Source organism: Mobula birostris, chromosome 29 (genome assembly GCF_030028105.1).
Source record: "Mobula birostris isolate sMobBir1 chromosome 29, sMobBir1.hap1, whole genome shotgun sequence".
Classification (NCBI taxonomy): domain Eukaryota; kingdom Metazoa; phylum Chordata; class Chondrichthyes; order Myliobatiformes; family Myliobatidae; genus Mobula; species Mobula birostris.
In genome coordinates this window covers 21058570-21071473 of record NC_092398.1, presented here as the reverse complement: position 1 = coordinate 21071473, position 12904 = coordinate 21058570, and the positions used below count along the sequence as shown (strand labels likewise).

The 12904-nt window shown below is 49.5% G+C and overlaps 1 protein-coding gene across 2 annotated transcripts; it reads left to right on the top strand.

Annotated features, from left to right (window-relative positions):
* Positions 1–628: 628 nt before the first annotated feature.
* Positions 629–5895, top strand: LOC140189966 (C3a anaphylatoxin chemotactic receptor-like). 2 transcript variants are annotated; one of them, XM_072246346.1, is made up of 2 exons: positions 629–967; positions 4000–5895. In XM_072246346.1, exon 2 carries the CDS (start codon positions 4106–4108, stop codon positions 4952–4954), a length of 849 nt encoding a protein of 282 aa, XP_072102447.1. In that variant the 5' UTR covers positions 629–967; positions 4000–4105; the 3' UTR covers positions 4955–5895. The 2 variants fall into 2 exon arrangements, with proteins under 2 accessions (XP_072102447.1, XP_072102446.1); XM_072246345.1 differs by having other exon boundaries at positions 3910–5895.
* Positions 5896–12904: the final 7009 nt, after the last annotated feature.

Sequence of the window (12904 nt, the reverse complement as noted above, 5' to 3'; positions counted from 1 at the left end):
GGGGTGGGGGGTAGGGGCAAAGATAGTGATGGTCTCCTGTGCGGGTTCAGAGCTTGGAAGAAGATCTTCTCACCGAGGTCAACTGTGGGCTGCCCAGACTTTCAAAATAAAATGTCCAAGGTATTTTCTACACGCAGGGAACTGGGAAAGGGCGGGAGTTCAGCAAGTGTTCATGATGGGAGTGCCACAGTCTTTGCTCCTTTGCACCTCACAGTTCCACAGACACCTCTTGCCACCGACCCAACAGTACAGCAGGAGTTCCTCTGCTCCCAGAGGGATCGGCCTCTCTCCCAACCACCAAAGCTTCTTGCGCACAACCACAACTCGCAACGGTGGACCGCAGCTGAGCCAGACAGGCAGCATCTCGTGACTGATGACTGTCAATATCTACCAAACCACCAACCTCCCCGCTCCACACCCCATTGACTTAATCTTCCAGCTCCACACCGGGAGTGTGTGATCAGACGTGTGGAGGGAGCTTCACTCTAAGTCGGATCCCGGGAGAGTGTGATGGGACGGTGTGGGGGTGGGGGGTGGGGAGCTTCACGCTGTGGCTCATCGCGGGAACGTGTGATGGGACGTCTACACTTTTTTCTTTCATTCAGGAACTGCTGTGGTTTCTCTGCAACGCCTTGCCGTCCCCAGCTGACTTCAGTTTGAGGAAATGACTTGATAAACCTGACGACAGAGATTTAAAAAAAGTGCCGAAATCAATGTTTGTCAGCCTCAGACGGGACCCACTCCACTCTCAGGACCTCTCCCGCACCAGCGTCCTGTTCCACCTTCCCTGCTCTCCCGGGGGCGGAGGACAGCGATTCCGTTCGTTTCTGCACGGTTCATGTCCAGGATTGGTTGCTGTGGTCGCAACGGTTTGGGATCTGGGTGCAACTCTCTGCTGCCCGGGGGACGGAGTGAGCCGGAGATTCCGGGGAGGCTGAACTTCATCGAGACGGGAGCAGGCTCCAAGGTGAGTTGGTGGGGTCCCAGGAAGGGATGCCGGAGCTGGGGTTCCTAGGGGCCGGCAACGGATGATGAATGGTGGGGGGGGGGGGGGTGTGCGGGGGGGTGCGGGGGGTGGGTGTGGGGAGGGGAGGATGGAGGAGCGCACTGCGTTCATTTCGGTGAGGAGGGAGTGCCGTACTGAGGGTGAGGAGGCGAGGAGGGAGCGTCACGCTGAAGACCACTTTCTTCCCCTTCCCCGTCCATTTCCCGTCTCTGCTGTGGGGCTGGAGGGGGCTGACAGCGAGGAGAGCCAATGCGCCATGTGCGGGCTGGTGAGGAGTGAGCGTCGTGGGGCAGGAGGGGCAGTGAGGGGGGAGATGGTTGTGACCTCCATCCTCTCTGTCTTTTCCCCTTACCTTTCCCTTACCCTTCTTTTCCACCTTCACCCCTTTCCCTTGTTCAATCACCATCTCTCTCCCTGCTCACTCCCATTCCCCTCCCCTCCCTGTTCCTTCTGCACTCGATATCCTCGCTCCCCTCCCCCTCTTCCTCTCTCATATTCCTCCCTCTCCCCCTTTCCCTTTCCTCCCCACATTTCTCTCCCTTTCCCACCTCTCCTTCCTCCTTCTTCTCCCCTCTTCCCAGCTCTTCCTCATCCCCTTCTTCCCTCCCTCTTCCCAATTTATATTTCCTCTCTCCTCTCTGTAATGCCATTTTCTTCCTCCTTCCCCTCTGTCTTTCCCCTTTTCCTTCTCCCTCTTTCTCTTCCCCATTCTCTTCTTCTCTCCACCTTTCCCCTTTTTCCTTCTTCCTCTTTCACACTCCTCCCCTTTCTCTTTCTCTGTTTCTTGTTCTTCCCGCATTCTCTTCTTCCCCCACTTTCCTTTCCCTCTCATGTTTCCCTCTTTCTCTTCTTCCCTCTCTCTTCCCGTTCTCTCTCTTTTTCTCTTTCATCCCCCTCTTCACCTCAATCTTGCCTTTCATCCTCTCACCTCCACTCCCCTTCCCTCTTTTCCTTACCCCTTCTTTCCCCCTTTCCTCCTTCCACATCTCCACTCCCTCTTATGCAAATTTCTTCCTCTTCACCATCCATTTTCCCCATCTCCTCCCTCTTCCCCATTCTCCTTCTTCCATCATTTTGCTGCTTCTTTCCTCACCAGTTCTCCGTGTTCCCTCCCCACACCTCCATCCATTCATTTCCCCTCCACCTCCAGCCCTTCAGCATTCCCACTACCGATTCTCTTTTCCCTTTCCTGTCCTGGCACCTTCTTCCTTGCCCCTCCTTGTCTCCTGATCATTCCCCCTCCCATCCCCTCTTCCACCCCACCCTTTCCCTCCCATTTCATCCCGCCCCCTCTGTTGTCCTTGGCCTATGTTCTCCCTAACTCCACCTAGGACCCGTCTCCGTCCCACCCACTTCAAACCTTCACCCCAGCCTTTTTTGTTCTTCCCACCTCTCCATCTCTTCCCCTAACCCTCCACCCTTTGTCACTCACGTTCCCCTCTTTCTCTCCTTATTCTTTCCACTGTTCCTGCATTCAACCGTTCTCCCACTCCACCTCACATCCTCTGTCCCTGCTTCTCTTTGCTTGTCCCTGACACTTACTGCAACCTCCCTTCACCGCACCCCATCTCTATCCCTTCTCTCCTTCCCTTTAGCTTCACTCCTCCATTTCCATCTCCTATGCAATGCTTCCAGCTTAAATCCTCTTCCCTTCCCCCTCCCCATCCCTCCTCCTCCCTTTCCCTTCCCTCCTCCTCCCCTCCCCTTCCCTCCTCCTTCCCTCCCCTCCCCTCCCTCCCCTACCCTCCCCCTCTGCTTCCCTCCTCCTACCCTCCTTTTCCCTCCCCTCCCCTTCCCTCCTCCTCACCTTCCCTCCTCCTCCCTTCTCTTTTCCTCCACCCCTCTTCCTCCCCCTCTCTGCTCTTCCAATCCCTCTTTTTCCTCCCCTCCTTCCCTTCCCTACAACTCCCAGTCCTGTTCACCCTCCCCTTCCCTTCTGTTCACCTACCTCTTCCCTCCTCCTCTTCTTCCCTCCCCTTCCAACCCTTTCCATTCCTTCCCTCCTCTTCCTCCCCTCTTCCTTCCTTCACTTCTTCCCTTTCCACCCTCCTCCTCCCTGTACCCCCTCCCTTGCATCCCTTCCTCTTCCTCCCCTTCTCTCTTCCTTCCCTCTCTTCCCCTCCTCTTCCCCTCCCTCCTGCTCTTCCTTCCCTACCCTCCCTCTTCCTTTTCCCCCTCGTTCTTCTTCTTCCTTCCTCTTCCTCAACCTCCCTCCTCCACCGCTTCCCTCCACCTCCTCCCCTCCTTTTTCTCCTCCCCTTCCTCCAACATCCTCCCAATCCTCTCCCCTTTCTCCTCTTCCTCCTCTTCCCTTCCCCTCCTTTCTTCTTTCTTCCTCCTTCTCCCTGAATCCTTCACCCTCCACTTTCCTCATCCTTCTCTCTTTCCCATTTCCCCTCCCCTTCCTTCTTCCCCCTCCCCTCCCTCTTCCCCTTCCCTCCCCTCCTCCCCTCATCTTGTCTACTCCCTCCCTCTCCCATTTATCTCCTCTTCCCTTCCCTCATCTGTCCTCATTTCTCATCCCCTGTCATCTTCACCAATCTTCACCTGTCCTCCCTTCCCCGCCTTCTTTACCCCTCCTTCCTCCTTTCAGGACCCATCATCCTCCCCTTACCCATCCATCTCTCTTCCCTTCACACCTTCCCTTCGCACATCCTCATCCACCCGTTTCAGTTCCTCCTCTGTTATTCATTCCCCTCCTCCTCCCTTTCTACCTTCTCTTCCCTTTCATCCTCCATCATCTTCACTTACCTCTCCCCTCCCATGCACCTCTCTTTTTGACCCCATCTTTCCTCTTTTTCCTCCCTATCTCTCCTTCTCTGTTCTTTCCCCCACCCATCTCTCTTCTTGTCCCCTCACTCCATTCCCAACCTCTCTCACCTCCACAATATCTTCTCTTCCAGGCTAAGCATGTACTATTCTGGAGATGATTACTTTTTCAATACTACTTTCTTTGAAAACTACACTGATGAGATCTTAATTATGGATAACAGGACCAAACTGCCAGCATCCTCCAGCTTGTCCATCTTTGTCTACACGCTCACTTTCCTGTTGGGGGTCCCTGGCAACGGTGCTGTCATCTGGGTGACAGGCTTCAAGATGAAACGGAGTGTCAACACGGTGTGGTTCCTGAACCTGGCTGTGGCAGATCTGACCTACTGCCTCACCCTCCCCTTCCAGATGGCTAACATTGCCCTGGGAAACACCTGGCCGAGAGACAACGTCCTCTGTAAGCTCCTTCCCTCAGCCATCGTCCTCAACATGTACGCCAGTGTCTTCCTATTGACCATGATCAGCATCGACCGCTGCCTGGCCGTCACTAGACCCATCTGGTCCCAGACTCACCGGTCCCTGCCTTGGGTGCGTGCGGCCTGCCTTGGAGCCTGGGGCCTCGCCTTCCTCATGTGCCTGCCCACTCTGCTGACACGGCAGATATACATAGATTCTGAGCTCGGCTTAATTGCCTGCACCTTGAGCTACACCAGGACTTACATTGGAGACCGGACCAAGGAGGTGGTGGAGGTGACACGGGCCCTCTTTGCCTTCATCTTCCCCTTCCTCATCATGGCATCCTGCTACCTCCTGATCGGCCAGAAGCTGCAGAGGGGCAAGTTCGCCAAGTCCAGCAAGACCAGGAAGCCTATCCGCCTCATTGCATTTGTAGTTGCCGCCTTTTTCATCTGCTGGCTCCCATACCACATCTTTGGCCTAGCTCAGGCTTTCTTCAAACATCAAGTGGCCTTCATCTGGGATAACTTGTCCGTGGGCCTAGCCTCCCTCAACAGCGCCCTGAACCCCATCCTCTATGTCTTCGCCGGCCGTGACTTCCGCCAGGTCTTCCGGCGCTCCCTGTCCAGCTCGCTCCGTTTGGCCTTTGCTGAGGAGCCGACAGAGTCAGCCTGCAGCACCCACATCAAGACCATCTCCAGGACGGTTGCCAGTGTGTGAGGACTCTCCCTCTGGTCCCCCCAGTGCAGGCTCCTCGCTCTGTCCTGTTATTGGTACCCTATACTCCATATTGCCCTCTGTCACCTCCCGCCATTAACACACCCATTCCCTCCCCCACTTTGCCTGCCATTGTTCCAGTCCTACAAGGCCTACTGTTCAAGGCCTAGTGAACCAGAATCCTCGGCTGATAGCAAACCACTGACTCCCCCCTCCCCAGCCAACTATTTGCCAGTGATCTGTTCATCCCCTGAGCAACTAACTGAATATTTCCCCGCAGTCGCCAGATAGCGTCCTATCAAAAAAAACTTGTTCCAGTTCAAAGGACTCTCTGAGTGAGTCCAGGCCAAGTTGGTTCACTGCCTCTTGGGCCCGGCTTTCTCATTGCCACGGCGACCAGATAGGACAGCTCGATCGCGATGTGATTTTTTGACCCCGCCCACCCCACCCCAGCCCCCTCCATCAGGTCTTTCCAGAGCCTCCCCCGCTGCAGGGAGAACAGACGCTGCCTCTCCGGTCTCTCCTCGTAACCGAAACCCTCTGTCCCGGACAACGTCACCTCCTTCCTGTAGTGTGGAGACCGGAACTGGACACTGTACTCCAGCTGTGGGCTGGCCAAAGGTTTCTGAAGTTGCTCCGTCACCTCGCTGGTGTGAGGAAGAACGAGAACACAAGAGATGGCAGGCACTGGAATGTGGATCAGCAAAGCATTTGCTGGAGTGAAGTGGGGTTATAACTGAAGCGAACCAGAGAAGAAAGCCTTCGATAAACTGTTTGCAAATATGCCCTGACTGTCACAGTTCCAATTAAAAATCACATCATTTCCAGTGTATTCTCATGTCCATATCTGGTGAGGTACAGGTATAACGAAAGACTTCAGGGGCAACAGACACAAAATGAGGGAACTTAGCAGGTCAGGCAGTGTCTGTGGAGATGAATAAACAGTCGGTGTTTCGGGCCGAGACCCTTCACCAGGACTGTTTATTCATTAAAAATAAAATTATTAAACATAATTAATACAATGAGTAAATAGGTATGTTCATTCATCTGTGTAAATGAATAAACATGACTGCTTATTTCTTTCCATAGTTTCTAAGGTGGTGGGGTGGAGATACGTCTCTACCAAAGGAGCTGTAATGTGCTCCTTTCCTCCACTCGCCTGCAGGTCACCCTTGGGCAAGGTGTAGACCCTCCGATCAGGGTCACATGAAGCCGTGGGAGCAGGTGGTGGATGGTCAGACGAGCAGCTGATGCATATCACAAGTCCTGGTTATGCGACCACTGACGCCAGGCAGACAGTCTCGGAAGAGTATTGACAATGGCTGGGGTCACGTGTCTTGTAAAGTCACAACCCAGAGATAGCAATGGCAAACCACTTCTACAGAAAAATTTGCCAAGAACAATCTTGATCGAAGGCCGCGATCGCCTATGCCAGACGACGTGGCGCATAATGAGCGAACAATAGTTCCTCCAACATTCTGTGTGTGTTGCTCTGGAAGAGTCAGCAACAGCTGCAGAACCTCTTCTGTTTAAACCAGTGTTTCCCAACCTGGGGTCCGGGGAGACCCCTTGCTGAATCGGACCATGGCATAGAAAAGGATGGGGTCCCCTGGTTTACAAGGAAAAGCTTGCAGCAACACCAGGGGTTGGTAGAGATCGAGCTGAATGGGGAGGGCAAACAGAACTGGATCGTTTTCTCCGGGGGCTGAGGGGAGACTTCACCGGAAGTTTATAAAATGATGAGGGCAGGGATGGGATGGACAGTGGCGATCATTTTCTCCTCACGCCCCACCAGGAGGAGGGCTTCGTTTGAAGGGGAGAAGAAGGAAAGTTTAAAGGGGATGTGCCGGCCAAGAGTGTTGGGGGCCAAAAGTGGGCTGCCATGGGTGGTGGTGGGAGTGGACGCACCGGACTGTTAAATTAATTAATTTATTGACGTACAGTGCAGATTAGACTCTTCCAGTGGCTGCTTTATTCAGTACAGGTGGGACCGAATAAAGTGTTTACTGAGTGTTTATAGACACATGATTGTGCAGGGAATGGTGGGATATGGGTCACGTACAGAAAGGATTCAGCTGATTTCAGCAGGTTGCTCGGCACAGATTATCCCTCTACAATGTCTCCCCCTGCTGTCCATAACCGGTTCTGCAACAGCAGATGTTTAAACTGAAGGCACCCCACACAGGCTTGACAGTGGATCGCTGGGTCCAATCCCGCAGCAGTTATCAGAGAACGACCCCTCAGTGAGGATGAGAGACAAATGTATGCAGGATAGAACTCAAGAAGGTGGCCAAAAGTCTCCTTGGTGAGTGAGATAAAAGAGAATCTCAAGGTATTGTATTGAACCAGAATCAGAATCTCTGGCATATGTTGTGAAATTTATTGACTGTGTACAATGCATTGCAATACAAACAATAGAGAAAAAACTGAATTACAGCAAGTATATATATAATAGTTAAATTCAATAAGTAGTGCAAAAATAGAAGTAAAAAAGCAGCGAGGTAGTGTTCCTGGGTTCAATGCCTATTCAGAGATCTGCTGGCAGATGGGAAGAAGCTGTTCCTGAATCATTGAGTGTGTGACTTCAGGCTTCTGTACCTCCTCCCCGATGGTATCAATGAGAACAAGGCGTGGCTTGGGTGATGGGGGTCCTTAATGACAGACGCCACCTTTTTGAGGACTTGAGGGTCGGGAACCGAGGGAGGTGCTTATGTTTGGAATAACTGGACAGGGGTGGGGTACCGTGCGACTAACTTGTGTTGGAATCTAGCGTGGAAAAGGACAAGAAAGGTAGTGAGCATGGTGTGGGCCTTGCTAATTTGCATGGGAACGCTGAGATTAAGGAGGTGGTGGTGCTGGGTGTCCTGAGAGACCCCCCAGTCAATGAAGAGGAGGGATGTGAGCATGGCCTTTTACAGAGCAGGTCATGGCAGACAGGCTTGGCTGAGCTTTTTCAGGAGGTGACAAAGGCAATCGGCAAGGGTGGGAGAGTGGCTGTTGTCCGCATGGACTTCAGTAAGGCATTTAAGAAGGCCCCCCATGGTAAACTGCTCCGGAATATGATGATGAATGGTGATTGTGAACTTGCATTCAAAACTGAAGCTGGAGGACACAAGGCATAGGAGCAGAATTAGGCCATGAGGCCTGTTGAGTCTGCTCCACCTTTACATCGATTATGATTCCTCTCAACTTCAATCTCCTGCTTTCTTCCCATTAACGCTCTGACGAATCCAGAACCTATCCACCTCCACTTTAAATATATCCAATGACCTGGCCTTCACAGCTATCTGTGGCAAAGAATTCCACAGATTCGCCACCTTCTGGCTAAAGAAAATATTCCTCACCTCAGTTTTAAAGGGAAGTCCCTCTATTCTGAACCTGTGCCCTCTGGTCCCAGACTCCCCCAGTATAGGAAACATCCTCTCCACGTCCATTATCTCTCGGCCTTTCAATATCCAAAAGGTTTCATTTAAATCACATTTCCATCATCCGGACGAAAGTGTAGTTAGCTGATTGTTAAATGTGAGACTAATGTTGTTGATAGTGAGTCACGGTGTCAAAGAATTCATCAAGATAGAGGACAGTTGGAAATGTGGGCAGAGAAATGGCGGATGAAGTTTAATCCAGATGACCATGAGGCATTTTAAAAAAAGGATTGGTCTATTCTATCTATGTGTCTCATAATCTTATGAACCTCAATCAAATCTCCTCTGGACCTTTGTCGCTCCAAAGAAAACACTCCAAGTTTTTCCACCTTCTCCTGATAGCACATGCACTCAAAACCAGGCAGCATCCTGGTAAACCTCTTCTGCGCCCTCTCCAAAGCTCAACGTCCTCTGCCAGGTGACCAGGACTGTATGCATTATTCCAGATGTGGCCTAACCTGACTTTTATAAAGTTGTATCTCAACCTCTTGAACTCAATGCACTGCGAACTAAAAACAAACATCCCATAAACCTTTTTAACCACCCTGTTGACCTGTGTAGACAGTTTCATGGATCTATGAACTTGGACATCAAGATCTCTCTGCTCAGCAACTCTATCAAGAATCTTGCCCTGAACAGCGCACTGTCTGCCAGCATTTGCCCTACCAAGGTGCAGCACCTCACATTTATCTGGGTAAAACTCCACCTGCCATTTCTCAGCCGATATCTGCAACTGATCATCAGTGTATCGCATTGAATGCTTTGCCAGTCCCATACGCTATCCATATCTCCACCTATAGAACATAGAACTTCGAAAATCTAGCACGGTACAGGCCCTTCGGCCCACAATGTTGTGCCAACCTAGTAACCTACTCTAGAAGCTGCCCAGAACTTCCTTACCGCATAGCCCTCTATTTTGCTAATTGCCATGTACATATCTAAGAGTCCCTTAAAAGACCCTATTGTATCCACCTCTACCACCTTCACTAGCAGTGCATTCCATGTACCCACCACTCTGTGTGTGAAAAACTTACCTCTGACTTCCTCCCTGTACCTACATACAAGCACCTTAAAACTATGTCCCCTTGTGTTAGCCATTTCAGTCCTGGGAAAAAGCCTCTGTCTATCCAGATGATCAATGTCTGTCATTATCTTACACACCCGGATCAGGTCACCTCTCATCCTTTGTCGCTCCAGGGAGAAAAGGCCAAGTTCACTCAACCTATTCTTGTAAGGCATGCTCCCCAATCCGGGCAACATCCTTGTGAATCTCCTCTCTATAGTATTCACATCCTTCCTGTAGTGACGTGACCAGAACTGAACACAGTACTGCAAGTGGAATCTAACCACATGTTATATATGTAACCCAGAGGATTGGCTGGTGGCGTAACTCTAGGGCGTAACCCTCCAGACTATCCAGAACAACCCCAACGTATGTATCTTCAACAAACTTACAAACCCACGCTTCTACTTCCTCATCCAGGTCATTTATAAAAATCACAAAGAGGAGGGGTCCCAGAACAGATCCTTGCAGAACACCAGTGGTCACCGTCCTCCATGCAGAATATGAACCATCCACAACCACCCTTTGCCTTCTTTGGTCAAACCAATTCTGGATCCACAAAGCAACATCTCCTTCGATCCCATGCTTCATTACTTTCTGAATGAACCTCGCATGGGGAACCTTATCAACTGCCTTACTGAAATCCATATACACTACATCCACTACTCGACCTTCATCAATGTGTTTTGGTACTTTGTCTCTGGCCCACCAAACGTGTGGAATGTGAGGTGCAAAACCCCTTGCTTGTGTGGATGCTGTGTGATCAGTTCCCCCGTTACAGGTCAGTAACACAAAATAACAGACAGTATACTACCAAATAACACTACCACAAAATGATACTATCATGAAATAACAGAAATAACAGAACCATGAAATAACAGAGAGTACACCATATGGGAACTAAACAATTTAGCTTTATAATTCTTAATTTGACAAAAGGGTTAGTAAAGAAAACAAAAAGAAAAGGGCCCATTTTAGTGAGGCAGTCTAATGTGCTTAAGTTGGAGCTCACGGTTTCACTTCCATTGGTCCTCCATCGATTTCCCTGGGCTTTGTCGACTCCAAGTCCACTCCATCCTGCTGGCTACAACTTCTCCTTTCAGACATCTTCTCTGTTCATCTCTCGCCGAACAAAAGACTCAGATCACCTTGTTCTCAGGCACACAACAAGAAAAAAACACTCCCTTCATTGGATGGTGTATATTCCAAAGCTCCAGTTATCTCTAGCCATGACCCAAACACTGTTGCTACAGAAATACCATTACATTAGCAGTGAAACATTTCCCAGGGTATTACATATACATGTAACATTACCTCATGGCTGTTGATCTTAATTCCACAGTTGATGAAGGTCAACATACCATACGCCTTCTTAACAACATTGTCAACTCACGCAGCAGCTTTAAGTGTCCAAGGGACATGGACCCCAAGATCTCGCAGATCCACAACCACCCTTTGCCTTCCTTGGTCAAACGATTTCTGGATCCACAAAGCAAGGTCTCCTTAGATCCCATGTTTCATTACTTTCCCATCTGCTCCTCAATGTCTCTGTTACTATTGGGGGATTTCTAAAAAATCACCCAGTAGAGTTATTGCCCACTTCCTGTTTCTGACTTCCACCAACAATGACTCAGTAGAAAATCCCTCCATGACTTCCTCCTTTTCTGCAGCCATGATACCAACCCTGATTAACTGTGCCTCTCCCCCACCTCTTTTGTCTCCCCCCCTGTCCTTCTTGAAACATCTAAAGCCTGGCAAACTCAGCAGCCATTCCTGCCCCTGAGACATCTAAGTCTCTATAATGGCCAGAACATCATAGTTCCACGTACTAATCCACGCTCTAAGTTCATCCTCCTTGGTGTCTTGGTATTGTGACGGGGTCCTGAATTACCCCTGTGAACTGCGCTCGTTTACCCCTATTAACTGTGCTTTTAAAAAGAGAGTGAGGGTTATTTAACACCAACGACTTGTTTTTAAAAGAGAGAGAGAGAGAGATAATGACTGCTCATAGGTCGTTTATACTTTCTTCAAGGATATTTGCCTGCTTGTACATTTCTTACACAGAGAGAGGAAGCAGGAGTTACTTGAGAGACAGTTGATGCTCAGCTCAGGAAGATAAAATAGAAGGTGAGATGATAGACCTCAGGTACATGTTTTGGACACAATGAGCTTTGCTGTGCCCGCAGAAAAAGTGGGGTTTTGGTGGATCAATCAGGCAGGTTGATTAGTGGCTCTTGCAGTGAAGAGAAAAGGCAGTGACCGGTGGGGAGTTGTCCATGTGTCCACCCTTGCCTGGGTAATATCTCCACCACAGAAAACTGGTCCCCTTCGTGTGTTCACAGTCGGTGACTTATAAAGGATATCAGAGGACAACGGGAAGATCGACGGCATCAGCTCTCCTGAAGACTCAAATATCTCCCCCTCTCCCTCTCTCCATCACTACTCAACTCAATACCATGAACTGAACTGAACTGAACTCATCAACATAAGACCGTATCTTTTTACCCCTAGAATTGAAGAAGCTTGGTTTTCATATATGTTTCCACACTTACTGATATACTTAGTTATATATATAATCATTGCTAACCTGTTTGATTTATCTACATTTATGTTACTGTATTGTGTAGTTACTAATGAATATTATTAAATAATGGCAATACTGGACTCCAAAGTGTTTTTCATCTCTGCTGGTTCTTTATTCCCATCACGGGGTATGTGACAAAATTGGGGCCTGCATCTGTGATATGAAGAAATTGTGGGAGGCTTGTTTGAATTGATTGGGGAAAATCACTTTTGATTTGGTTGTGTGGAAATACAGCAGAAATGGATGTTAGTGTTGAGAAGTTTCTGTTGGAACCAACCCCAGAAGCGTTGGATGATGTTACAAGGGTTGTGCTGTCGGGAATTTCTCAAAAGTTAAGACTAAAGGTGACCACTAAAATGAAGACAGCTCAGATGCAGACGATAATAGCCCGGCATTATATAGATAAGGGAACGTTTGATGAGGAGGCGTCAGAGTTGTTTGTTGGAAGGAAACCTACTGAGGCTGAGGTTCGGTTGAAATTCCAATTGAAATTAAAACAGCTCAAGGCTGTTGAAGCAGAAAAGAGGAGGGTCCGTGAGACTAGAGAAGCAAGTAAACAGAGAGAAGAGGCAGAAAGACAGAGACAGTTTAAAAGGAAGATGTGGCAGCTGAGAGGTTTAGTGTCAGACCCTGACGATTTTTACAGCTCGGAAGGGCTTGTTTTGTTTGATGAATTTAAATGTTGTGTTCCTGATGATGTAAGGGCATACCTAAATGCAGAGGATGCTGCCACTCTACGGGGGTCTGCTAAGAAAGCAGACGAAATTGTTTTAACCCACAAGCTTGAGTTTACTCCAGATGAAAGTTTGCCAGAGAAGAGCTGGGAGGTTCAGGGTGACCTTGAATTTGAAACTGATGACAACCCAGAAGAGGCAGCTGTC

What these genes read in the sequence shown, in the direction of transcription:
- LOC140189966 (XM_072246345.1), top strand. Translation starts at nt 3,917, where the DNA reads ATGTACTATTCTGGAGATGATTACTTTTTCAATACTACTTTCTTTGAA.